Here is a 26,574-nt window from a genome sequence, read left to right on the forward strand (position 1 = left end):
TCCTTAAAAAAAACTCAATTCATGCAGAAAACACATTAAAAACCCTGTATAATACAATACATATTACATATGTATATGTTGTAATATAATCCATTCATTTATCCAACATCTGGGATAAACCTATTAAATACTGTAAAGGAATCCCTTAAAATATAATTAATTTACAACAGAAAATATTTAGACCACCAATTTAAACCAAAATCTCAACTTAAATTTGTCAAAAAAGTCCAGACTAATGTATAAAATCATTGATCTCTGGCTACCAAACAGCTTGATTTAGATTAAAGTGGTACCTGTGAAGTGTCGGTAGGAGAAAGTCTTGTCTCCATACCACTCCATGGCAAGATCAGCTCCATGTTTCCACTCTATACTGGTGATGGGATTCACTTCAGAGTCTGGTGTGAGAACAGCTTTGTCACCTATTTTCCCGTAGAGTGGTTCTCCTGTAAAATAAAATGAAATGAAAACAAGTGGGCAATATAGTCATTCCGACAATATTGTAGGGATTGGTTGGTGCTTTCACAAAATATTTACACAATGAGATTTTTGATAAATAATCATCAGTAATGTGGACATAATGACTAAGTGGGTAAAGGTAAATAGAACAGCTGGAACAGTCTGGTAAGTTCAGAAAATTACATCACTTTACTGTAATGCAGCCTTTAAACCCAGGATAAGACACAACTAATGCCTTATCACAATATTACGATATGCAAAACCTAAGACGATATCTAGTCTCATATCACAATATTGATATGTTGCCCAGCCCCAAGTGAACGCAAATTTCTCTGTTTAATTACTGAGATGTTTCTTTTTTTCTTTAATCAAGTGTGTCCTACTCTAGTTTTAGCCTACTCTTTTTATTAAACTTTTTTCTAAACTGTGTATTCTGTTATATAATCTATTCTACTCTTTCTTTACTTAAGTAAAAGTCCAAAAGTATCTAATTATTCCATAAATATATGTCAAACAAGGCGATGGAGATAGTCAAGGCTGTAATGTAATGACATGATTTTGTATCAGTCAGCATGTAATAAGGCCAGGCTTAAACATTAGTCTGATATTGAACTGAATTTTTAGTTAAATTGTTTGGGGGAGGGGCGCTGTGGCCGGTGAGGTGCAGCTTGGCGGACGGGAGGGGGGTATGAGTGAATGAAGACATCACCAGCCTCCCCTACCTAGACAATTCAACTTATTCTTTATTATTAAAAAATTTCTCCATTCCTTTCCCATTTTATTTATTTATTTTTATTTATGTGCTTGTTATCATCATTATAATCTTTTTTTTTCTTCTTATAACAACTCACCCCAATGGCTCCTCTGCACTTACATACACACTCCCACCTACACACACAGAAATCCTGTATAACAGACTGCCCTACCTTATATCATAAGTACTAACATCTAATTTTTCTTTTCTGCTGTTACCGCTGTAAGTCCTAAATGCATGTTTGTATTATCACGCAAATCCTGTCATGTCATCCGTTGGATTATGTTCTGTCTTGTCATGTCTTGTATGACCTGTTTTGTCTCATCTCACTAAATAAAAAATTGAATTTTTACTGAATTAAATTACAACATTTACTCTAATTTATTTAATTCAATAAAATGTAATTACTTTTTTTTTTAATTTGTCTGCATCTCTGCAGACTTTGCCTGAGGGAATTACCCACAGTTCATAGTGTTGTAACGTTAAATCAGCGTTAATTACGGGGTTACCAGGGGTTGCCCGGAAGCGTTAAAAAAATGGTTAACAAACTGGCACATGAGTGTTCAGCCTGGCATCGTAGGAGCGCTGGTATACCTAACTTTACAAAGAAATGCTACATTAACAAGGATTTAAGATGGTACATAAAAAAACACATTAAATCAGAGGAATGCAAGCAGAAGTTAAATTACACAAGTTTATCAATCATTTCTTTTACTTTTTGCTTAATGATGCTGTTATCTCTCGTCCACTCTGTGAGGCAGGAGCCTGGAAGATGCTCAAATCAGGCAGTTGGTCCCTTACTTGACTGTTGTGCACATGATTATTTTATGGGTCAGATATTAGCTTTCTGTTTTATTACTTTTTTAATGTATTATTTGCTTTATGAGTGAGTGGTTTTACTATTTTTGTCTTTTTCTGTTTTTGTTTAAGTGAGCCCAATAAAGTATTGAATCTTAAGTGCCTTGGCCATGAAGAAAGCAAAGAACGTAAAATAAAAAGTCCCAAACCCACAATTGTACGTAACATGTTTTGGTGTCGTCGAGGTAACGTGATACGTCGCAGAGTGCCGTCCACTTCTTATTTATAACTTACCGAGCCTTTGCAGCCTCTCTCACTCAAGCACTTACCAGGTGACGTCAATTAAGGGTCGTCGTGCCATTAACGGTTTGATGTGCACGCTTCTAGCTTTGATTTCAGTTACGTCTCCTGCCTGCCTTATCTGCTAGTTAGTTTGTTTGCCTGCCAGCAGTTTGCCTTACACCTGTTCTCCTTGTCTCTAGGATTACCTGCCTGCTCGCCTGCCTTGTCTGCTCACCAAGCTCGCCAGCCAGCTTCACATCCTCGGGATTCCCTCAACCAAGCATTTAGTCTGGATTCCTTCCCCTCACCTCAGCCCTAACACCAGCCAGCCTCCATCTCACCACCTCTGCCTGCTCAAACAATAAAGACTTTGCTATTCACTGTTACTTACTGGTGCAGAGTCTATATGATAGTTCTGCTGCTGTATTTATTTGTTTGAATTTTCTCTAGCCTCAAATTTGCTTTTCAGTGAAATATTGTATCATTTTACCTCTCTGGACCCACTAGCAATTCTATAAATGAAACAATCAGAAAAGTAAAGAGGTCTCAACTAGATGCTGCTTTTTTGTCACAGGGGTCACAAGCCACAAAGGTTGAGGAGCACTGGTTTGATCTTTAACACTGCATTGGATTTTATAAATATGCTTTTTCAAAATGTAACATCATAATCTGTAAACTAACTACACTAAACAATGTCAAGTAAATGTAGTGGAGTCATAAAGTACAATAAAATAGAAATACTCAAAATAATAAGCAGTAACACTTTACATAAAGCCTCCTTATTTAGCATTTACAGCAGTATTTTACATTTAACACAGTATAATGTTGTTGTTTTTTAGCAAATATAAGTGTTTGTTAATGTTTTTGTAAATGGTTGTAACTACTCATGTGGGCATCCATAACTGGATGCTGGTGTGCAATCAGATAAAGAATAACAATATAGTAAAACAGTTAAGCGCCTCAGCCAATTTCCATCACTGGTTCTAGTCTATTTTCAATTTTAGGGGACAAATATCCCTTTAAAACCTCTTTACAAATACCTTGTGACCCCTCATCACATCACTGTTCCTTAAGCCAGATTTATAAAACTGTTCACAGCCAAATATTCACAGTTATGATAGACTTCAAACATAAATTTGTTGTCACATTTCATTTAAATGTGGGCATGTGCATTGGTAAACAGAAACTAGACTATCCAACCTGAGGGTGGGGTCACAAAATTAAAATTGAAACCAAAAAATATAACACAAAACATGCACAGAAATATAACATCATATTATACAGTTTAAATTATCCAAAACTTACCCCTAGCTCTCACTGCGGTCCAGAACAGGAAGTAAAACAGCCACATTTTCCTGATCTGGTTTGGTTTAAATAGAAGTAAAACACGTAAATTCATGATGATTCTGTTGATATTCAAAAATATTTCAAGTATATAGAGATTTATAAATGTATTCAGACAGTGAAAAAGTAGGAAAGTTTGCTGCTGACAGCCGAAGCTGAGAGTGAAGAAGTAAGTATCTTACCTACATGACGTGCTTATGACTGACAGCTTGATCCCAGCGGGCGCGTCTGCGTTGCGTCCCGGCTGTGATGTGGCCGCCGGAGCTGATCCTGTCTCCTCTAGTCAGTGCTGGTGATCCCACCAGACACCTCGCAGCGCATTTCAGAGGTGTCCCAGAAGCAGCTCCCTTAATGGTTGTTTATACAGCAAATATCACTGCAAATATTAAATCACAAAAAAAGAGTGGACCAACATGTCAAAGTTAAATTTATTACAGGACTTTAGTTTTTATGCTCCACATATCTGAACAAACTCCCAGAAAACTGGAGGTCTGCTCACTTTTAAATCACGGCTCAAAACTTTTCTCTTAAATTACATTTGGGACGATTCATTGATATCTTTCACTTCACCCACTGTCATCTTCACTGTTTATTCCATTTTCATATCTTTATTGTTTTCTATTTTAAACTTTTTTGAAATCCTATGTGTGTCTTTTTATAGGCTATTTCCCCTGTGTTTTCTTTATAACTGTCTGCAGTAAATTTAAAAAGCAGACAAAGTGTAATTTGGACAGATATTGAACTAGTTTATCATACAGTGACAGTATTTTCTATCTCTAAGCCTCCCAGTGTTTTCAGTGTGGTGACTGAACATTGAAACTACTAAGAAACACTACAAGCCGACATCGTTTAAGGACAGGTTCACCATTTTTCAAGTGTGTCTTAAAACAACAGTGAGGTGTCCATATGAACAGTGAAAGAGGTTTTCCTCGCTGTAATCATTCCTCCTGTTCATACTGGATATTAAAAGATCCTTCAAATGTGCTTTCGATGTAAGTGATGGAGGCCAAAATCCACAGTGTGTCCACACAGTCATTTAAAAGTTGATGTGAAGCTTATATGAGGCTTCAGCAGTCTGAGTTAGTCATATCAAGTGGATATCTGACACATTTACAGTCTTTTTAGCTAAAAATTCCCTCTTTGTGTTTCCTCAGACAGTGTTTCCCTGTTGAGCTGTGGTGGAAGTATAGTAACAAAAAGAGGAACTTTGGCACAAAAACATTGTAATGTTGAAAGATATCTACTTGATTTGACTCATTTCGACAAATGAAGCTTCATATTAGTTTCAGATAAACTTTTAAATACATTTTTGCACAGAAGGAGGACTGTGGATTTTGTCCCCCATCACTTACATTGTAAGGTCATTATGAAGGGATCTTCTAATGGTCAGTATGAACTGATCTCGGGAACCCATCGACTATCGACGATTTAATAGATATTTATAGAGATTAGTATGAATAAGAGGGATGATTATGACAAGAATAAAGTATTTAAATGTTCATTTGGGCTCCTGGCTGTGTTAAGAGACATTTGAAAAATGGTGTCTTTTAATGTCCTGAGAGGAGGGAGAGGTCAGCAGTTTCCGGCTGTCATTTTGACTAAATGTTTTTTTTCTAACTCTCTGATATTTGACGACGTGGAAACACGGTAATAAATTAACAGGTTAAATCTCCCCCTCTGACTCCCACACTGTCTTCACATCATTCCTGTAGTATAAATATAAACAGGTCTATATTCACCTGTAGACACATGAAGTCAAAGCTGTTCTCCAGCGACTGTCCGGCCGAGCGCAGCCGCATTTAGTGTCTCAGACAGCGGGGAGAACAGCGGCTCATCTCCGCCTCCTCCACAGGCTGATTCAGGCAGGAAAACCTGCCGTCAGTCATCAGTAAGTGGAGGGACACAATAACAACAACACTGCATTTAATTACTGAAGATCAACTCAATTCAACTGCCACACCACCCAAGGACACTCAACTACAAGATGGCGGAAATTCCAGCCGTTAGTTGTGAGTTCACTTTTAACAACCAAACGACACTTTTAACAACCAAACGGCAGATTTGTGTTGTTTCCGGAGAAGCTAATATCGCTAAAAACATGAACAAAGAGCCATTGGAGTGTCAAATGCTGGAAACTGTCAGTTACATTACCTTCAAGAACATGCGTCAAGATGTCCGAGAAAGTGAAAGTAAATTAAGCAAATGGCACCAGGAAATAGGCGGGATAGACGAGGTGTTACACTATTTTCTGTCACCTGTCACATTTGATGACCTGATGATCAGTAAGCTGCTGTGGGACAGATAGATAGATAGATAGATAGATAGATAGATAGATAGATAGATAGATAGATAGATAGATAGATAGATAGATAGATAGATAAATTGATTGATTGATTGACGGACTGATTGATTGACAGATTGACAGATATACAGTCTATTAAAAGTAATAAGATCATTTGCATTTACCAGTTTCAGAAAGGAAACAGTTTCAAGGTACAAATGTGGGACATTTAATCTGTAAAGTCTCTAGAATGATATGAAAATGTGAAAATGCTTGATTTTAGGTTAGTGTGTAGTCAGGGTTCATTGTCAGGATTTTTTTCTTGCAAACCAAAACCTAATAATAAAGTAATATCCCTCATAATTTAATGGTACGTTTTAATTTATAAGGGAGACATATAACATGCTTTTTGCTTCCAGTAAATATAATCCAGTTAATATAATTTCCATATATATTTTCTGTATATGCCGTGGATGTATAATATACTCTGTGTATTGTATTAGATGTGCTCGGGTAGAATAAAGATGTCAGAGCCTCTCTTCAGGTAAGAGTTTCATACTGCAACACTTGTCTTTGGAAAGTGAGACATCTGACAGAATAAATTCGCTGACTCTTCAATGCATTTACCATAATTTAGGGGCAGGTACCTGAGGACAGGCTGATTAGCAGGATAGGACACTCCAGGGCCGGTGTGCCCCATGTATAAACCGGAGAAGCTGCCAGTTCAGAGCGCATGGAAAACACCAGAGCGATCCAGTCTGAAGACCAACAAGAAGTTACTGTTCTCCACAGACCAGCAGTCTGAACAGGTGCTTGCAGGTAACGTTCCTGTTAAAAATGAACTCTGTTGAGCCCCCAGAAGCTTTGAAATGTTAGCTTGATAGGCTACATCAAAGTAAAGCAATTTAGATGTAACTTATTAAATTCTGGCCTCTTTAAAGGATTTCCTGCTCTCTCTTGTTGTCATATTGTCAAATATTTCATGATTCAATTCACAAATTCAATGCTGTTTAATCTCAAAGTATCAGGTTAGCCAGTCTATTTATTACATACAGAGAGAAATATTGAATTGGTATATATGTGGATACATAGAGACTAATTATTATTTAATTGAATTTGATTAACATGTCAAGATGGCTGCCAGCAGGTACTGAGATACATCATGCCACAAACAATTAAGGAATCTTGGAAGAATTCTGACAACAAAAAGCTTTATCAACTATTTCAAGGCTCTATTACAGCAAAAAAAATGTTAAAGCAGAAAGAAACATACAAACTGCACGAACAACCCACCACTGAAGACACTAATTGATTCTCTAGATCTGCATCAAAGAACAAAGGACTGTAAAGGAATGTGTGGATTTCTAAAACAGAGACAAATGTCCAGGGAGTGTGATTCTCTGCAGGTTTACAAATATAAACATCTGACTACACAGAGCATAAAATATAGATAAGATGGATAATGCATTTTTATTAATAAATGTCAAATGTAGCACTTCACTAAGATCAATGAATATCTTAATATATTTAAAAGTAAATTCAAATTGATAGTCTTATCTGAGACGTGGTTAAATCAAGAGAAAGGTATTGATTTCCATATTGAGGGTTATTAGTTAGCTACATTATATCAATAGAACCAACAAGAGGCGACGGGTGCGGCTCTGTATGTGGACAGTGACTTGAAAGTTCAAGAAAATGTATGAAGAATAATTAGACTATATGAAGTCAGGTAATGGGTTTCCTTAGTTGATGGTGAATTATTGTGTTTGGCTTTAGATTCTTTTCTCGTGTTACTGTAAGTATTGGTGGTTAACTGTAAATGACAGACCATCTATTCTTATTTATCATTTCTGTTTTGAGTAAGGGGCAGACAAAATAAGCTTTTCTTCTCCCTGCTCATTTTCAGACATGGAAAATGTAAATTGAGTTGTGTTGATTGCTATTCTGTCCAACAAGACTGACTGACTCTACTAGCAGTGTGTTTACATCTGGCAGAGCACCAAAGACAAAGAGGGAAGTTAAACATTGTTGCATATACTAGCCACATTGTTATGACACAACGCTGGTTGAAAATCAGCAAAGTTTCCCTTTAAGCTCCAGGCAGAAATGTGCGCCTACATATGATTCCTGGTCAGTTGCCAAAGCATGGCAGATATTATTTTGCCTTTATTATTCTGCCTACTAAACACCTGTAAAGCTCACTCACTGACATGATGTATGTTGTTTGTTTAATCCGTTAAAAAACAGTGTAAAAATGACAATTCTCCATTTTATGGGGAGTTATATGCCGGATGATTTATTGGCTGGGACCAGTTGCCAAGCAACCACATGCGAAAGGAAGTTTTTTTTTCCTTTCTGCATGTTTTTGTTTTAGTGGCACCAGTAAATCAAAGCACGTCTCTTTTAAGGAAATTGAACTTCTCTTTACGACAGCAACTTACAGAGTGACTGAAATATTTAATAAAATTTAAGTAAAATGACAGCCGCTCAGTCAGAAGCTCGTCATGTAGGTGAACCACTTCCTGTTGTTCTTTGCTTCTTTCACTTCCTTCTTCTTCCTTAACTTCTGTTGTCAGTGGCAACATTTCCTACCTTTTAACCTTCTTAATACATTTATAAATTTCTATATACTTTAACTGAACAGACTCACCATGAATTTACGTGTCTTGCTTCTATTTAAACCTAACTGAGAACAAGGAAGATGTTGCTGTTTTACTTTATGTTCTGGACCACAGTGAGAGCCAGGGGAAAGTTTTGGATAATTAAACTGTTATAATTTTTTAACTGACATGTTGAGAAAATTATAATATCATGGTATATTTCTGTGCATGTTTTGTGATATATTTTTTGGTGAAGTCATTTTTTGTGACGACATCCCCAGGTTAGATAGAGTCTCGTTTCCGTTACATGCCCATATTGACATGAACTGGGACAACAGGAAATGTATATTTGAAGTAGAGATGCACTAATTGCAGTTTTCTCCACCGATTCAGATTTCTGATTTTTTTTTTTTCAAAAGTCTGACCTGCCAATTCCAATTTTTACCGATTCTGATTTTCTTTCTTTATAAGAATTTAATAAGATTTTCTTTCTTTCTTTATATATTTACTGTCTTTCCAAGAACTATAATTGACAGCATACACAAATGTTTTTGCAACTTTTTTAATGGAATATTGAAATTCAAATGTATGTTAACTATTAAAATAACTAATAATAAAAAAGATTTTTCTTCTTTACATTGGGCATGTTTACGGGGTGATTATTTTTTCAGTGTCTGATTAAGTTAGTTGTTCCAAATGTAAAAAGTAAAAAATAAACTCCTTAGTTATGGATGGTGGTGTTGCTGTCGCTAAAGTGCTGGAGATGGTGGAAGTTGATGGACCTGTTAAGAAAAAATAAACAACAGGGAACATATTGTCATGATGATTTTTAGAGGATAAGGCATATGTCATCAATATTATTAGGATGCAATGAACTCACATTCATCAGGATCAGGACCTGGAGGTGGACTGGTTCCCTGTTTTTGTTGATAGGAACTTCACCAATGTTCCTGTGGAGAGATAAGAAATAGCTACTCTATGATACTAAGCAGCAATATCACATTCACAAAATTTATTCAGAACATATTTAGGCCTTAAACATACCCTGCTTTATTGTCTATTTCACACTAAACGGACCATAATTTACAAAATTAACATCATGTTGTATTGAAGAGGACTTGAAACTAGAGACCACAGACTCATTAGGAAAGTGTTTACTGAGGTAATAAATCAAGAGAGAAGTAGGGTCATTATCTCATAGACTTCCATACAATTGGACCTCTTTTTGGAGCCAATGATGTGGCAGAAATTTTGAGGTGGTATCGGAGGTGGCCAATCAGATTGTAGGGGTGGCACTGGCTGTCCCTTTAAAAACGTGCATGCATGCCTGTAGCCTTCAAATAGAAAGCAAAGCAACCCAAAAACAGTCATTTCAAATGACGTGATGCTGTAACAACAAATACAGCTGTGTGATTATGTGCCCTCATTCTGGTTTGCAATCTTGTAAGTACGACTGAAACTTGAAGTGTTTCAACATTTAAACAAACACACTCTGGCTATATCTGACTTATAGAGTGAAGTGTTGATACAAATGATGACTAAAACCATTGGTATTAGTATAATTACTGCTGAAAAAATAACTGCTGGTTTGATTTGATACCTATGTGTTTATGGTATCTATGTATTGATTCTTGTGACATCCCTAATTTTATCCACTTTGTAATGTGGTTTTAGAAGAATGGTTCAACCACCAGGCTGCAGGGCTTCCCAGCAAAAATATTTCTGAATGAATGTCTTACAAATTTCTGCTTTGATTCTATCATAAATTTAATAAATAAGTAATTAACTAAATAGTTATAATAATATGCACATTTATAATATTTTTGTTCAACACGGGCCATTTTGGTAGAGGCATTAAATATATGACAATTGAATAGAAGTCATTTTTCTTTTACGTTTGTAGGCGGGACATTTCACTGGCGTCATTAAGGTCTTTGCCCGTTGCCAGGACCTGGATCATCAAATGTCCAATCCTGCAGAGGCGGGGTGGGGGGCCGTGTCCTCCCCCGGCGCTTTGGAGAGGTGGAAACAGGAGGTTATGGGACAGGAAAGCACAAGCAGCTGACATTTTACTGAAGTTGAGACGAATGTTTTTAAAAATGTTGGAAGAGTTTTGCCAAGTAACTTACTTACTTAAACACACACATACATACATAATAACAGTAAGTAGCTGCTTACCTATAAACACAATTATGGGTTGTTGGTTTTTTTCTTTTCTTTTCTTTCTTTCTTTCTTCTCTGTTTCTGCTCTCTTAATTGGGGGGTGGGTGTTGATTCTTGTTCAATTTGGGTTTTTTTTAATGTATTTATTGGTTTTGTCTTGTTCAATTAGTTGTTCTTTTTAATCATACTATAGTCAGTTTAGAAACATACATGTTAATATATGTGTGTGTCACTTTGTTGATTGATTATCAGCCAATTCCACTTGCCAGAGATCAATTGTTTTTATTGACACACTGACTCAGAGCAGCCTGCAGGGGGCAGTATATGGACTCTGCAATCTTTTTAAAGACTTTGCTTTTTGACAACAACAACATTTGTCCTCAGACGGGAATCGAACCAACATTACACTGATGCAGTATTTGCAGGAACTCATCCTACTGAGCTATATCTACCTACAAACAGCTGTGTGCTCGTTCTCCTGTTTGTGTTTCTTCTGAGAAGAAGATCAACAGTAAAGAATGAAAGCAGCACAAACAAGGATTTGAACCAACATTAAGTCTTTCATGACTCCATCATGTAATCAGCTGATCCTGTTGAGCTATTCTTCCTGACAAACATCAGTGTGTTCGTCCTCCTGTTTCATTTGTTTTAAGAAAGATCCTGCATCAAGAATCAAACCAACATCTGATTACTCAGGTGTTCATTTAGGAACCTGCTCTTCCTCCTGAGCTATTCCTCTTTATGAGGTCAAGTGTTCATTCTCCTGTTTCTTTAGTTTATTGAGTAGAAGATCAACACTGAAGGATGGAACCAAGTCAGGTGTTTCTGCTCATCCTACTGAGCTCTCTGTCAGTACAGTTATATACAGTTTGTCCTACTATTTATTCTAACAGGAAGAAGATCAAGAGCAACGACTGAGAGCAGTCCATTAAAGAGGATCGAACCAGCATCAAGCTGATGAGAGTTTTTCCAGCTCGTCCTCCTGAGCTTCGTCTCCTTCTAGGTGGACCTTTGTTCATTCTCCTATTTCTGTTTTTTAATGAGAAGAGCATCAACAGAAAAACATGAACAAGCAAGATGCTAGCAAGTTGTTTTTCTCCAATTTTAAGTGCCAAATCCTAATAGAAATTCAGGTTATTTTACAGTTTTCTCAAGAGAAGAACATAACCTTAGCCTAAATATTCAGAACATAAACAAATAATATTATAATAATAAGATTTCGACCATATCGAAATGCAAAGCTGAGTGGCACAGCCATATCCAGCTCTTATTATACATTCATGTTTCTTACTCACAAATGAAACATTTGTTGCTGTTATGTGATCGATGTTTCACTCACCAGTTTCATTGCTGGTATCATGGGTCACAACAGATGTTGGGTCCTGGGTGGATGTTTTATGGACCTCAGAAATTGTTGACTTTACTATTGAATGATAAAAGAATTGTCACAACCACAATACATCTGTCAGACAGTGAAACTTCTAGTTTACTGCAGTTATAACGGTTCAAGAGAAAAGATAGTTCCTCTTACTCTTTTTCCTCCATTCAAGATACTCTGTGAAATGAATAAAGAATAGTTAGTTTTCTGTTAAAACTAACAGCAGTATGATTGATGACTGTAAAACTTCATTTGTCTGTTAGGAAAACATCACATTACTAAATCAACAACAAATTTGAGACTTTTTTATTTAATTGATTTTTAAAATGGATGCATGAAAACAGAACATTATTTAAAATATTGTCATGTTAAAAACTCTAAAATTATTAAAGACAAATAGGTGACCAATGTGAAAATGTTCTATTTTACCTTGCCATGTCCTTTCCTTATCTTCTCCTGTATTGAAGATGAATAAGTGTGTGTTAACTCACTGGGATTCTTCATTAATCATGTTTTGTTTCATAATTAGCTTTTATAAGTTACGTTTACTTTTGTGAAAAAGTAAAGGTCCTGGGTGGATGTTTTATGGACCTCAGAAACTGTTGAGATCAGTATTAAATGATAAAAGAATTGTCACAACCACAATACATCTGTCAGACAGTGAAACTTGTGGTTTACTGCAGTTATAATGGTTCAAGAAAAAAAAAGTTGTTCTTACCCTTATCCCTCCTTTCTTGATACTCTGTGAAATAAATAAAGAATTGTCACAACAATGATGCATCTATCACACAGTGAATCCATATTAGAAGTTTTTTAACTGCTGCTATTCAAACAAATGTTGGTCAGATATGTCTTTGTCAGTATTTAGTTGCAAATAAATCTATTTGTCAGAATACATGTTTTAATTTTATCTGTTAAAACTAACAGCTGTATGATTGATGACTCTAAAACTTGGAACTGCTATGTATGTGTAAAAAATGTGTCTGTCATTCCCCTGCTCTGCTTTATAAATAGAAGATAATAATCTGTCACAGTGCAAGAAGAGATAAATAAGTCCTGTAATTTCATTTATCTTAGATTTGAGGGACACATCAGCAACATCACTAAAGTAGATTTCTTCCACCTCTGACACATCACACAAGTTCACCCATTTCTAACACAGTCAGATGCAGAAATTCTCATTCATGGTCATTCAGGTCTTGTATTCTGTACTATTAAAAAGATCCAACAAGTCCAAAATGCAGCTGCTACAATTCTTCTGATTCACTGGTTTACGGTTTCATTCAAGTCAGACTAACAAAAAAAACAAAAATTGTTGTTCTTACCCTTTTTCAACCTTTCCAGCACCTCTGTGAAATAAAATGAAGAATTGTCAATATTAGAAGTTTTTTAACTGCTGCTATTCAAACAAATGTTGGTCAGATATGTCTTTGTCAGTATTTAGTTGCAAATAAATCTTTCAAAAATTTGTCAGAATACATGTTTTATTTTTATCTGTTAAAACTAACAGCAGTATGATTGATGACTGTAAAACTTCATTTGTCTGTTAGGAAAACATCACATTACTAAATCAACAACAACTAACAATGTGTCCAATTTGAGACTTTTTTATTTAATTCATTTTTAAAATTCAGCAATTAAAAAAAAAGTACATTGAATGCATTTTGTTTTTGATTGTAAAAGTTTAGATATTAATTACTTTTTAAGTGCTGGATGCATGAAAACAGAACATTATTTAAAATATTGTCATATTAAAAACTCTAAAATTATTAAAGACAAATAGGTGACCAATATGAAAATGTTCTATCTTACCTTGCCATGACTTTTCAGCTGCTTCTCCTGTATTGAAGATGAATAAGTGTGTGTTAACTCACTGGAATTCTTCATTAAACCTTTACAAACACAGGTTCTCATTAACAAATAGAACAATATTAATAGTATTAACAGAGTGGACAATATGTGTAGAGTCATGAGAGATGGGTTTTCCTAATACTCTGACAATGTTGTCAGAGGTGAGGAAGAATCAGCCAAAGAAAATGTAATGAGTCATACGTTTTAGTTTAGTGACAACACACAGTCTCTGCAGTACAGCTGAAGACTCGCCTGGTCTTGACCTTTTAAATATCGAACCTTCAAGACTTTTTTATGGCTTCAAAGACTTCAGACATACAGATACAGAAAGGCAGACTGTCTCTGGTGCCTTTCAGTGTGTTTATCAATGAACCTCTACTTTACATTTTCAGCTCTGATTAGGAAGTTGTCTTCTGATGTTGCCACGAAGCAGAAGAGATAAAAAAAGCCCTATCATTTGATTTATCTTAGATTTGAGGGACACATCAGCAACATCACTAAAGTAGCTTTCTTCCACCTCTGACACATCGTCCAAGTTCACCCATTTCTAACACAGTCAGATGCAGAAATTCTCATTCATGGTCATTCAGGTCTTGTATTCTGTACTATTGAAAAGATCCAACAAGTCCAAAATGCAGCTGCTAGAATTCTTCGGTTCAAAAAAAAAAGAAAAAGTTGTTATTACCTTTATCCAACCATTGTAGGAACTCTGTGAAATAAATAAAGAATAGTCACAACCATGATGCATCTATCACACAGTGAATCCATATTAGAAGTTTTTTAACTGCTGCTGATTGATGACTGTAAAACTTAATTTGTCTGTTAGGAAAACATCACATTACTAAATCAACAACAACTAAGAATGTGTCTAATTTGAGACTTATATATTATATATATTATATAATATTGTCATGTTACAAACTCTAAAATTATTAAAGACAAATAGGTGAACAATTTGAAAATGTTCTTACCTTGCCATCTCCTTTCAGCAGCTCCTGTATTGAAAATAAATAAGTGTGTGTTATATTTCCATTAAATAGATTGAGACATGAAAATTGTCTGATCTCACGGTTGGTGCCTTAATCCATTAAATCCAGACTGAAACCTGTTATTTTTCCTACAATGTAATTGTGTAATTGCGACCTTGTTCCATTTTTTCCCCCCTTATTTACAGCTTTTTGTAAAAAAGCCATAAAATGTATCATTTTTTGTTGTTGTTGAACGTGTACTTTTTTGTTTGCAAAATGTACTGAGACGCTGAGTGATTTTAAGTCAAAGTAAGCTTACTTAATTAGCATTTTTGCCTTCAGTAGTGTAGATGGAGACATGAAAGGTAGTGATGTTGCAGTTATTTGTTATGAGATTTAACCACTAAGACAACAAATCGCCATTGAAACATCCAGATACAGATCTGATTTATATCAGACCACTAAAATACAGAATATTTAGTGCATCAAAATAAATATATTTTGTGACTTCTTACGTTCTCTCCTTTTGCGCCTGAAATAGATGATTAAATAGATGATGATGATGATGAACCCAACCAGCATACATACTGGTATGAAGTTGAACATCCATGTCAGGTCCTCTACAAAAAATGAAGGAATAAATATGTAAAACAACAAATGGTTTACAAGGACACTGTATTGTATTCCAATGTCGTTAGCTGATCTCATCTTTGATAATGCACTCTGAGGTGACCCAATACAGAAAAATTATAAACTCAAAGCTCATCATTTAGTCATTTAATGCTGTTAGAACATGTTTTGTAACTCCTATGAGGACATTGAGTACATTGTCATATTTAGTAAAAACAGTAAGATGCATTAATAGTAGGGATGCACGATATCAGATTTTTTTGCCGATATCGATATAAGGACTTTTTTTTCCCAGCTGGCTGAGTAGACAATTATGCATGCAAACAGATTGTACTGAGTATGATCAAAAAGACTGGAGTTCAGGAGCTCAGCGTTAAAACTTTAATGAACTTGCCAAGTAGGTGGAGCAGTAGGGTTTTCTTTGAGTGTATTTAAGTGTAGGATTTAATATCTGGTCCACACTCCGGAGCAGAAGGTGGCGGTAATGCACCACAAACAGAGTGGTATATCCTCTCAGCCAAGTTTTTTCCTGTCTGTGCAGCCAAAGATAGCAGCACTTCAATGGACTGTTTCACCCTGATGGTTCCGGTGTTTCCTCCGCAGGCTCCATTTCACTCAGACCTGCTGCTCCCAACTAATATTAGCCCCAGCTCTCTATGTCGATCCAACCAGAACACTGAGCCCCGGTTTGTTATTCAGGTTAAAGTGGGAAGAAGCAGACGGGCAGCTGAGTGAAGTGGAGCCTGCAGAGGATTGCAGATTCATGAAACATCTTGAGAGAATCTCTTGGTGTTGGTTGTGGTTGTGGATGTTTGCATGAGGATAGAAACTTCCTGTCTCTTAACATGAAAATACATCATCAGGACTAATATTGTTGGTAGAATCACACTCTTGAAAGAACTTGAATATGTATGATGCACAACTAGATTAACGTTATCAGTCAAATTTACATAAATATTAATATACCACACCTAAAGAAATATAAAGAATGTAAATTCAAGTCAAAGATTAGATTTATATCAGACCACCAAAATACAGTATATTTAGTGCATCAAAATAAATACAATATTTTGTGACTTCTTACCTTTTCTGCCTTCGTATATTAAATTGATGATGATGTTGCACACACCCGAAATACAAACTGCTATTAACATGATCATCCATCTCAGATTCCCTACAAAAAAGAGAAACAAGAAAGAAATAAAGAAAGAAATATAAAGAATGTAAATTCCAGTCAAAGATTTGATTTATATCAGACCAAAATAAGTAAACAAAATATTTTGCTACTTCTTACGAAATCTGGCTCGGTATTTCAAATAGATGATGATGCTGATGATGAACCCAGCCAGAATCACTCCAAATATTGCTGATACGATGATCATCCAGGTCAGACCCCCTACAAAAAAAGTGAAAGAATAAATAATTAAATCAACAAATGGTTTACAAGGACACTGTATTGTATTCCAATGTCGTTAGCTGATCCCATCTTTGATAATGCACTCTGAGGTGACCCAATACAGAAAATAATAAACTCAAAGCTCGTCATTTAGTCATTTAATGCTGTTAGAACATGTTTTGTAACTCCTATGAGGACATTAAGTATATCGTCATGTTTAGTAAAAACAGTAAGATGCATTAATATTGCACAATAGTAGTGATGTTGCAGTTATTTGTTATGAGCTTTAACCACTAAGACAACAAGTCCACCCTGAAACATCCTTTTATGCAGATTCATGAAACATCTGGAGAGAATCTCTTGGTGTTGGTTGTGGTTGTGGATGTTTGCATGAGGACAGAAACTTCCTGTCTCTTAGCATGAAAATACATCATCAGGACTAATATTGTTGGTAGAATCACACTCTTGAAAGAACTTGAATATGTATGATGCACAACTAGATTAACATTATCAGTCAAATTTACATAAATATTAATATACCACACCTAAAGAAATATAAAGAATGTAAATTCAAGTCAAAGATTTGATTTATATCGAACCACCAAAATACAGTATATTTAATATGAGTGCATGATTCAGGAAATCTCACAATTTGATTCACAATTGATTTGTGATTCAAAATCAATTCTCAATTCAATACATTCATAGATTTGATTCTAGATTGATGTTTTGAGTAACTCTTTCCATTTGACTGCAGGAGACACTTTCATAGGTCTCAAAGAAAAAAAATCACACTGAATCAAGAATCAAGTGTAAACATTTGCTATCAACATCAACCCTGACTAAGATTTATGTTCCTTTAGTTCACTCAGTCAACAGGAAACCAAAGCAGCCCTGAGACAAAGAGTCAAATGAATACTTAATACAAAAATAAAAATGATTGCAAAGATAAACTGCTGAGTGCAAAACTTCAAATAATAACTTAAATTCACACTTCAAATAACAAAATCAAATAAACAATAGCTGCCTGTTACATTTAGCTGCAAAGTGCAAACCAGAAAATTGATAAAATTGGTCAAATTGATCACTATAAGCAGGTTATTATTACAACCGATGTTGTTTCTTTTTCTTAATTTCTCATGCAGATTACCATCTAATTGACATTTGTATATTTATTACATGAATATAAAGTAATGAAACGGGCAGTTTCGCTATTTACTGAATTTTATTGACTTTTTCAAAATACAGAACAGCTGTTTAAACGCTTGTTTTGCTGCTGCATCTTGTTGGCTTGTTTTTGGCAGTTTGTCATAAACTTCAAGGAGACGTTTTTCACTGAGCGAAAATTACTTTCTCATTCTCGTCCTCAGAAAACCAGCTGGTAGTCTGACGAATTGTGCGCTGAGGCTGCGGGGGTGGGGGCCGCAGGGACCGCAGTGAGAAAGTTGAACCAGAACCAACTTTTGGAGAAAAGTAACCTGTAATGCTGCACAACCCTGCCATATGACAAAAACATTATTGGGAAGAGGGGAGGACATTCCTCTTTGTTTGATAACGTTAAAAGTAAAGTTAGGCTTTGCTGACGGCTTCCCGACTCATTTCAAAAAGATGAGAGAGAAAGAGAAGCAGTGGTCGAGCGAGCTAGAGAGTGAATGAAGAGAGGGAGCGCTAGTAACCTTAGTGATGAAGCTGGTGAATCAGATCAATTAAACATTATTTTCTGATTGTTTCACAGCGGTTACGTTCTAAAGCACAAACATCCCCACACACACCTCCGCTCAACCCTGCAGCTGTGGTGGTGAGAAAGCCGATGAATGAGAGGAATAAAATGTTTTTTTCTGATTGTTTCACGGTGGTTACAAATAAATAAGCCCACAACCGCACAAACCTGCAGAGGTGCACTGCAACGCCTGATAATGGAAATAGTCTTGTCAAGCTCCCCCTTCCCTTCGAGATAAGAAAAAACTAAATATGTCTAAATGATTGCTTTCATTGCCGGTGGACCAGGTTGTATTTGTTTTTCTGCCAAGTACTCCGCCTCTCCATGACACACACTTCTCTTCCTTCTTGCCCTCGGAGTTGGGGCCGGGCAAAAACCAGCGTAGCGTCATTGTGCCATCTATGGGATTTAGCGAGCTAACTCATGTCAGGAGAAAATGGAAAACAGCGTTGTGGCAAGACTGAAAAATGTGAATTGATTCTGAATTGGCGGAGATAGAATCACGATTCTTATATGAATCCATTTTTTTGCGCACCACTAATATTCAGAGCATCAAAATAAATACAATATTTTAAGATTTCTTACCTCTTATGACTCTGTATATTAAATTGATGATGTTGAACACAACCGGAATACAAACTGCTATTAAGATGAGCGTCCATCTCAGTTGCCCTACAAAAAAATGAAAGAATAAATCATTAAAACAACAAATGGATTACAAGGACACTGTATTGTATTCCAATGTAGTTAGCTGATCCCATCTTTGATAATGCACTCTGAGGTGACCCAATACAGAAAAATAATAAACTCAAAGCTCATCATTTAGTCATTTAATGCTGTTAGAACATGTTTTGTAACTCCTATGAGGACATTAAGTACATTGTCATGTTTAGTAAAAACAGTAAGATGCATTAATAGTGCACAATAGTAGTGATGTTGCAGTCATTTGTTATGAGCTTTAACCACTAAGACAACAAGTTGACCCTGAAACATCCTTTTATGCAGATTCATCAAACATCTGGAGAGAATCTCTTGGTATTGGTTGTGGTTGTGGATGTTTGCATGAGGATAGAAACTTCCTGTCTCTTAGCATGAAAATACATCATCAGGACTAATATTGTTGGCAGAATCACACTCTTGAAAGAACTTGAATATGTATGATGCACAACTAGATTAACATTATCAGTTAAATTTACATAAATATTAATATACCACACCTAAAGAAATATAAAGAATGTAAATTCAAGTCAAAGATTTGATTTATATCAGACCAAAATAAATAAAAAAAATATTTTGTGACTTCTTACAGTTTCTTTCTTTGTATATTAAATAGATGATGACGATGATGCACACAACCAGAATCACTTCAAATACTGCTGTTAAGATGATCATCCATGTCAGATCCTCTACAAAAGATGAAAGAATAAATAATTAAAACAACAAATGGTTTACAAGGACACTGTATTGTATTCTAATGTCATTGGCTGATCCCATCTTTGATAATGCACTCTGAGGTGACCCAATACAGATAATAATAAACTCAAAGCTCGTCATTTAGTCATTTAATGCTGTTAGAACATGTTTTGTAACTCCTATGAGGACATTGAGCACATTGTCATGTTTAGTAAAAACAGTAAGATGCATTAATAGTGCATAATAGTAGTGATGTTGCAGTTATTTGTTATGAGCTTTAACCACTAAGACAACAAGTCACCCCTGAAACATCCTTTTATGCAGATTCATCAAACATCTGGAGAGAATCTCTTGGTGTTGGTTGTGGTTGTGGATGTTTGCATGAGGACAGAAACTTCCTGTCTCTTAGCATGAAAATACATCATCAGGACTAATATTGTTGGTAGAATCACACTCTTGAAAGAACTTGAATATGTATGATGCACAACTAGATTAACATTATCAGTTAAATTTACAAACATATTAATATACCACACCTAAAGAAATACAAAGAATGTAAATTCAAGTCAAAGATTTGATTTATATCAAACCACCAGAATACAGTATATTTAATGCATCAAAATAAATACAATATTTGTGACTTCTTACCTTTTATGGCTTTGTACATTAAATTGGTGATGTTGAACAAACCCAAAATACAAGGTGCCATGTACATGAGACTCCACATCAGATACACTACAAAAAAATGAATGAATGAATAATTAAAACAACAAATGGTTTACAAGGACACTGTATTGTATTCTAATGTCATTAGCTGATTCCACCTTTGATAATGCACTCTGAGGTGACCCAATACAGAAAAATAATAAACTCAAAGCTTAAAGTTTGTTTAATTAATTGAGTTAGCTTTAGCTTAGTGCAAGCTAGTGTTAAGCTATGGTAAGGTGGCTAATATATTTTTTGTTTTGTGTTTTGTACCCAGCTCTTACGTTGGTTTTGGGATTGTCATTAAATCTAAAATCATCAGTTCAAGTGTCAGACCATCTTTCGGTGGAGTATGCTACAGTAAGAGCTTCACCTGTACCTGCTACACCGTGCTGCCTATGTAATCCAAGACAAGACTGCATGGCACACAGAGCAGCAAGTTGCAGCACTTAACGTTATGGTCAAAGGAGACGGTAAGGAATACAACTACGCTCAAAATGGATGACGTAAAGGAACAGATACACAAGCTACAAACGGAAATACAAGAAAGTAAAAGCTTACTACATCAAGAGGAATATGAAGACATATCAAGGCAGGAATTAAAGGAGACAATTGAATGTAAAGAAAAACGACTAGCTGAGCTTCAACACAAAATGGATGACACTGATGGGTTAACATTACCACGTCGTTAAGAACGTCCTAGTGTGCCCACAGAGAAAATACTCGCCTACCAGAGGGAGTAAAAATGAAAAAAGACTGCTCAGCATGTATGAACAAAGGAAAATTCAAATCAGAAAATCCAAATAAAATTTAAAGAAAGACATGTCAGAAACAGAATTGACTACAATGGCAGACACCATTGAAAAGGGAAAGGATGAACTCATGAGAGTTTACAATGAAATAAGAGAGCGTGCCACACCATCTACTGAACTAAGACGCAAAATAGATGCATGTGAGGCTGTAACTAAAGACATTATGAAAATAGTCTATGAACGCTTATCAGCAATAGATGGCTGTTTTGATGCAGGGCCTGAAAGACGCCAGCTCCGTTAGCTACTAGCCCATGACTATGCTTACTCCATATATGGTACTGCTTCTCTGTCAGGCTCCAGTCACCACTCTGAATCAACAAGCATAGCTGCAAAAAGGGCTGATGCAGCCGCAGAGCTAGCTGCAAAGGAGGCTCAGTACAAAGTTATCCAAGAAGAAAGCAAGCAAAAGGAAAAAATAAGATTAATGGAAGAGCACCATAGGAAGGAATTAGACATGCAGAGGTCTGAATAAGAGCGTCTACAAGCAGAAAGGGAACTGGAGGCCGCTCGTGCCAGACTGGATATCTATGACAGAGAAATTAAACAGAGCCCCCCTATATACCACCAAAACTCTCACATTGTCACACCAGCACCCCCTACTGACGTGTCCTATCTGGCCCAAGTAATCCAAGACAGCATAGCCATAAACAGACTCCCGATGCCAATGCCCACAGTGTTTAGTGGCGATCCAATCCACTACATTGAATGGAAGGTTTCATTCAAGTCAGTTGTAGACAGAAAAGGTATTTCTTCAGCTGATAAACTTTATTACGTAAAGAAACACATCAGCGGCCCCGCTCACAAATGTCTTGAAGGCACCTTTTATCAAAACGATGATGAGGCATACATAGATGTATGGAATAAGCTCAACCAACGTTACGGTCAGCCATTTGTCATCCAACGAGCTTTCAGGGACAAGCTGGCAAAATGGCCGAAAATACAGTCCATGGATGCAGAAGGGTTAAGAACATTCTCAGACTTCCTCAATGCCTGCCTGCAAGCCATGCCTCATGTGAAGGGTATAGAAATATTAAGTGACTGTGAAGCAAACCAAAAGCTGATACAGAAAGTTCCTGATTGGTTAACATCCCGTTGGAATCGTCAGGTCACAGTAGCCCTCATGGAAGGTAAGGAGTTTCTCACCTTTGAGGATTTCACTAACTTTGTCTCAGTAGCAGCAGAGATAGCATGCAATCCAGTCACTTCCCTACATGCTCTTCACTCTTCTAACTCATTCCATGACAAAAGAAACACAAAGGAAGCAAAGCCAATGTCTTCAACACTCAAACTGCCATAAACAGTGATAAATCAGTATCAAGCAATGGAAAATCAAGAACCCCCTGCATGTGGTGCAAAGATGACACACATCAACTCCCAAAGTGCCCAGACTTTATGGAAAAGTCTCTGGAGGATCGACGAAAATATGTGAAGGACAATAAGCTGTGTTACAGATGTGTGAAACCAGGTCACAGTGCCAAGGACTGTCGTCGTCACATCTCGGGTAACCTAGTAAGGGGGAAAAACTCTCAAGTAGGTGAATCAAGGGAAAGATCAAGGGACAGAAACAGGAGACGGTGTTGCATTCAGACAGGATCAAAAAGGTCAAATCAGCAGGGTTCAGGAGGAAGGAAAGACACAGCTGGCATATGGTTGAACAAAGGGTTGTCCTAGACGTCACTTGATTATCAAGTCTCTACCAAAATGTTGGTTATCAAGTCTGTAGCCAAATGTGTATTCTTCTTCAAAACCCAACTAAGGAACATCTTGTCTATGCATTATTAGACAGCACCTTCATCGACAATGAAATAAGTAATGAATTACAAGCAGATTCCTACCCTGTGAAAGTGAAACTTACCACTATGCTCGGAGAGAGCATGATCATGAAGAGTCAAAGGGTAGCTGGACTTTAGATCAGACCAAAATAAATAAATATAATATTTTGTGACTTCTTACCTTTTCTGCGTTTGTATATTAAATAGATGATGATGATGATGAACCCAACCAGAATCACTCCAACTACTGCTATTAAGATGAACATCTTAAGGGTCAGCTCTACAAAAAAATGAATGAATGAATAATGAAAACAACAAATGGTTTACAAGGACATTGTATTGTATTCCAATGTCATTAGCTGATCCCATCTTTGATAATGCACTCTGAGGTGACCCAATACAGAAAAATAATGAACTCAAAGCTCGTCATTTATTCAAGTAAATAAATGAAATATTTTGTGACTTCTTACCTCTTCTGCCTTCATATATTAAATTGATGATAATGCTGAATATATCCAGAAATAATACTAGTATTAAGAAGAACATCCTTTTCAGATCCTCTACAAAAAAAATGAAAGAATAAATAATTAAAGCAACAAATGTTTACAAGGACACTGTATTGTATTTCAATGTTGTTAGCTGATCTCATCTTTGATAATGCACTCTGAGATGACCCAATACAGAAAAATAATAAACTCAGAGCTCATCATTTAGTAATTTAATGCCTATTAGAACATGTTTTGTAACTCCTATGAGGGCACTGAGAACACTGTCATGTTTAGGAAAAACAGTAAGATGCATTAATAGTGCATAATAGTAGTGATGTTGCAATGAAACATCTGTGGTGGAAAACTGCCCTTCCATGAATAGGCCAGTAATTGTGCAAAGATAACATTTACGTCAATAAGAGATAGTTCCCAAGGTAATACAGAAGGGGAGGATCAGTAATATACCATTTTAATCTCCTGTGTGTAATGAGCGAAGGCTGCTAGGCCATATGTATTGAGACAAATGAGGAAGAGGCCAAGTACAACTGATACATGTTAGAGAATTGTGAGACACCATTGTTTTCTGAAGCTGAGTCATGTCTGGATTATTACCAAAGTGTTAAGATCAAGCAAGGTGGGGTTTAGAAAATAAGCTCCACATTAGGAGGGGTTATGAGAGGTATATAATTTAATGTTTTATGATTATTCATTAGGTTCTTTATTTCGGGATCAAGGCCTCGGTTTGCTTTGTATTTTTCTTTATGCAGAGTAAACCTATTCACATTGAACTCTACCAGCTTCCAGTGTATTTCTTTGAGTCTTTCTCTTATAAGTTTCGAGTTTAATACTAAGTTATGGGTGACCTGAAGATTTATTGGCCCATCTGAAGATTTCCCACAACACATTCTTTTATGCAGATTCATGAAACATCTGGAGAGAATCTCTTGGTGTTGGTTGTGGTTGTGGATGTTTGCATGATAGAAACTTCCTGTCTCTTAGCATGAAAATACATCATCAGGACTAATATTGTTGGCAGAATCACACTCTTGAAAGAACTTGAATATGTATGATGCACAACTAGATTAACATTATCAGTCAAATTTACATAAATATTAATATACCACACCTAAAGACATTTAAAGAATGTAAATTCAAGTCAAAGATTTGATTTATATCAAACCACCAAAAGACCGTTTATTTAGTACATCAAAATAAATACAATATTTTGTGACTTCATACCTTTTATAAATGTCTGTGCAAAATAGTCTCCGGCTTTGTATCTCAAATAGATGATGATCATGATGCATCCAACCAGAATCACTCCAAATACTGCTGTTACGATGATAATCACTGTCAGATCCTCTACAAAAAATGAAGGACTAAATATTAAAACAACAAATGGTTTACAAGGACACTGTATTGTATTTCAATGTCTTTAGCTGATCCCATCTTTGATAATGCACTCTGAGGTGACCCAATACAGAAAAATAATAAACTCAAAACTCATCATTTAGTCATTTAATGCTGTTATACCATGTTTTGTAACTCCTATGAGGGCACTGAGTACACTGTGATGTTTAGTAAAAACAGTAAGATGCATTAATAGTGCATAATAGTAGTGATGTTGCAGATACTTGTTATGAGCTTTAACCACTAAGACAACAAGTCGACCCTGAAACATCCTTTTATGCAGATTCATCAAACATCTGGAGAGAATCTCTTGGTATTGGTTGTGGTTGTGGATGTTTGCATGAGGATAGAAACTTCCTGTCTCTTAGTATGAAAATACATCATCAGGACTAATATTGTTAGTAGAATAACACTCTTCAAAGAACTTGAATATGTATGATGCACAACTAGATTAACATTATCAGTCACATTTACAGAAATATTAATATACCACACCTAAAGAAATATAAAGAATGTAAATTCAAGTCAAAGATTTGATTTATATCAGACCACCAAAATACAGTTTATTTAGTGTATCAAAATAAATAAAATATTTTGTGACTTCTTACCTTTTCTGCCTTTGTAGTTAAAATCAAAGATTAGGATGAAGTTGAATACAACCAGAATACACACTAATATGTAGATGAACGTCCATTTCAAAACTCCTACAAAAAAATGAAAGAATAAATAATTAAAACAACAAATGGTTTATAAGGACACTGTATTGTATTCTAATGCCGTTAGCTGATCCCATCTTTGATAATGCACTCTGAGGTGACCCAATACAGAAAAATAATAAACTCAAAGTTCGTCATTTAGTCATTTGAGTTAAAGAATGTAAATTCAAGTCAAAGCTTTGATTTATATCAAACCACAAAAATACAGTTTATTTAGTGCATCAAAATAAATACAATATTTTGTGACTTCTTACCATTTATCCATTTGCAACTGAAATTGATGATGCCTTTGTGTCTGAAAGTGATGATGATGATGCAGACAACCAGTAATAATATTGCCATGAAGATGAGCTGATTCCCTACAAAAAATGAAAGAATAAATAATTAAAACAAAAAATGGTTTACAAGGACACTGTATTGTATTCTAATGTGGTTAGCTGATCCCATCTTTGATAATGCACTCTGAGGTGACCCAATACAGAAAAATAATAAACTCAAAGCTCATCATTTAGTCATTTAATGCTGTTAGAACATGTTTTGTAACTCCTATGAGGACATTGAGTACATTGTCATGTTTAGTAAAAACAGTAAGACGCATTAATACATTAAATGTGTTACAGCAGATATTTGTTGGTGT

At 35.7% G+C, this 26,574-nt stretch overlaps 1 protein-coding gene and 1 long non-coding RNA gene across 3 annotated transcripts in view; one reads left to right on the forward strand and one right to left on the reverse strand.

Annotated features, from left to right (window-relative positions):
* LOC122976553 (titin-like) overlaps nt 1–26,574 on the reverse strand; it is a 326,074-nt gene that overhangs the window by 216,467 nt on the left and 83,033 nt on the right. Inside the window, exons 32-33 of one of the 2 annotated variants that reach the window (XM_044345108.1) lie at nt 12,210–12,233; nt 12,018–12,101 (exon numbers count right to left, since the gene is read on the reverse strand). The exons of the other annotated variant lie outside the window; for it this stretch is intronic. Coding sequence (XP_044201043.1) covers nt 12,018–12,101; nt 12,210–12,233 — 108 coding nt within the window. The remainder of the gene's footprint in view (nt 1–12,017; nt 12,102–12,209; nt 12,234–26,574) is intronic. 2 annotated transcript variants of the gene reach the window in all.
* LOC122976566 lies at nt 605–26,278 on the forward strand. The gene is made up of 4 exons (XR_006400964.1): nt 605–757; nt 3,221–3,232; nt 12,196–12,198; nt 26,265–26,278. It is a non-coding gene; the product is annotated as an uncharacterized LOC122976566 (long non-coding RNA).

The sequence above is a fragment of the Thunnus albacares genome, chromosome 24 (assembly GCF_914725855.1).
Source record: "Thunnus albacares chromosome 24, fThuAlb1.1, whole genome shotgun sequence".
Taxonomy (NCBI): Eukaryota; Metazoa; Chordata; class Actinopteri; order Scombriformes; family Scombridae; genus Thunnus; species Thunnus albacares.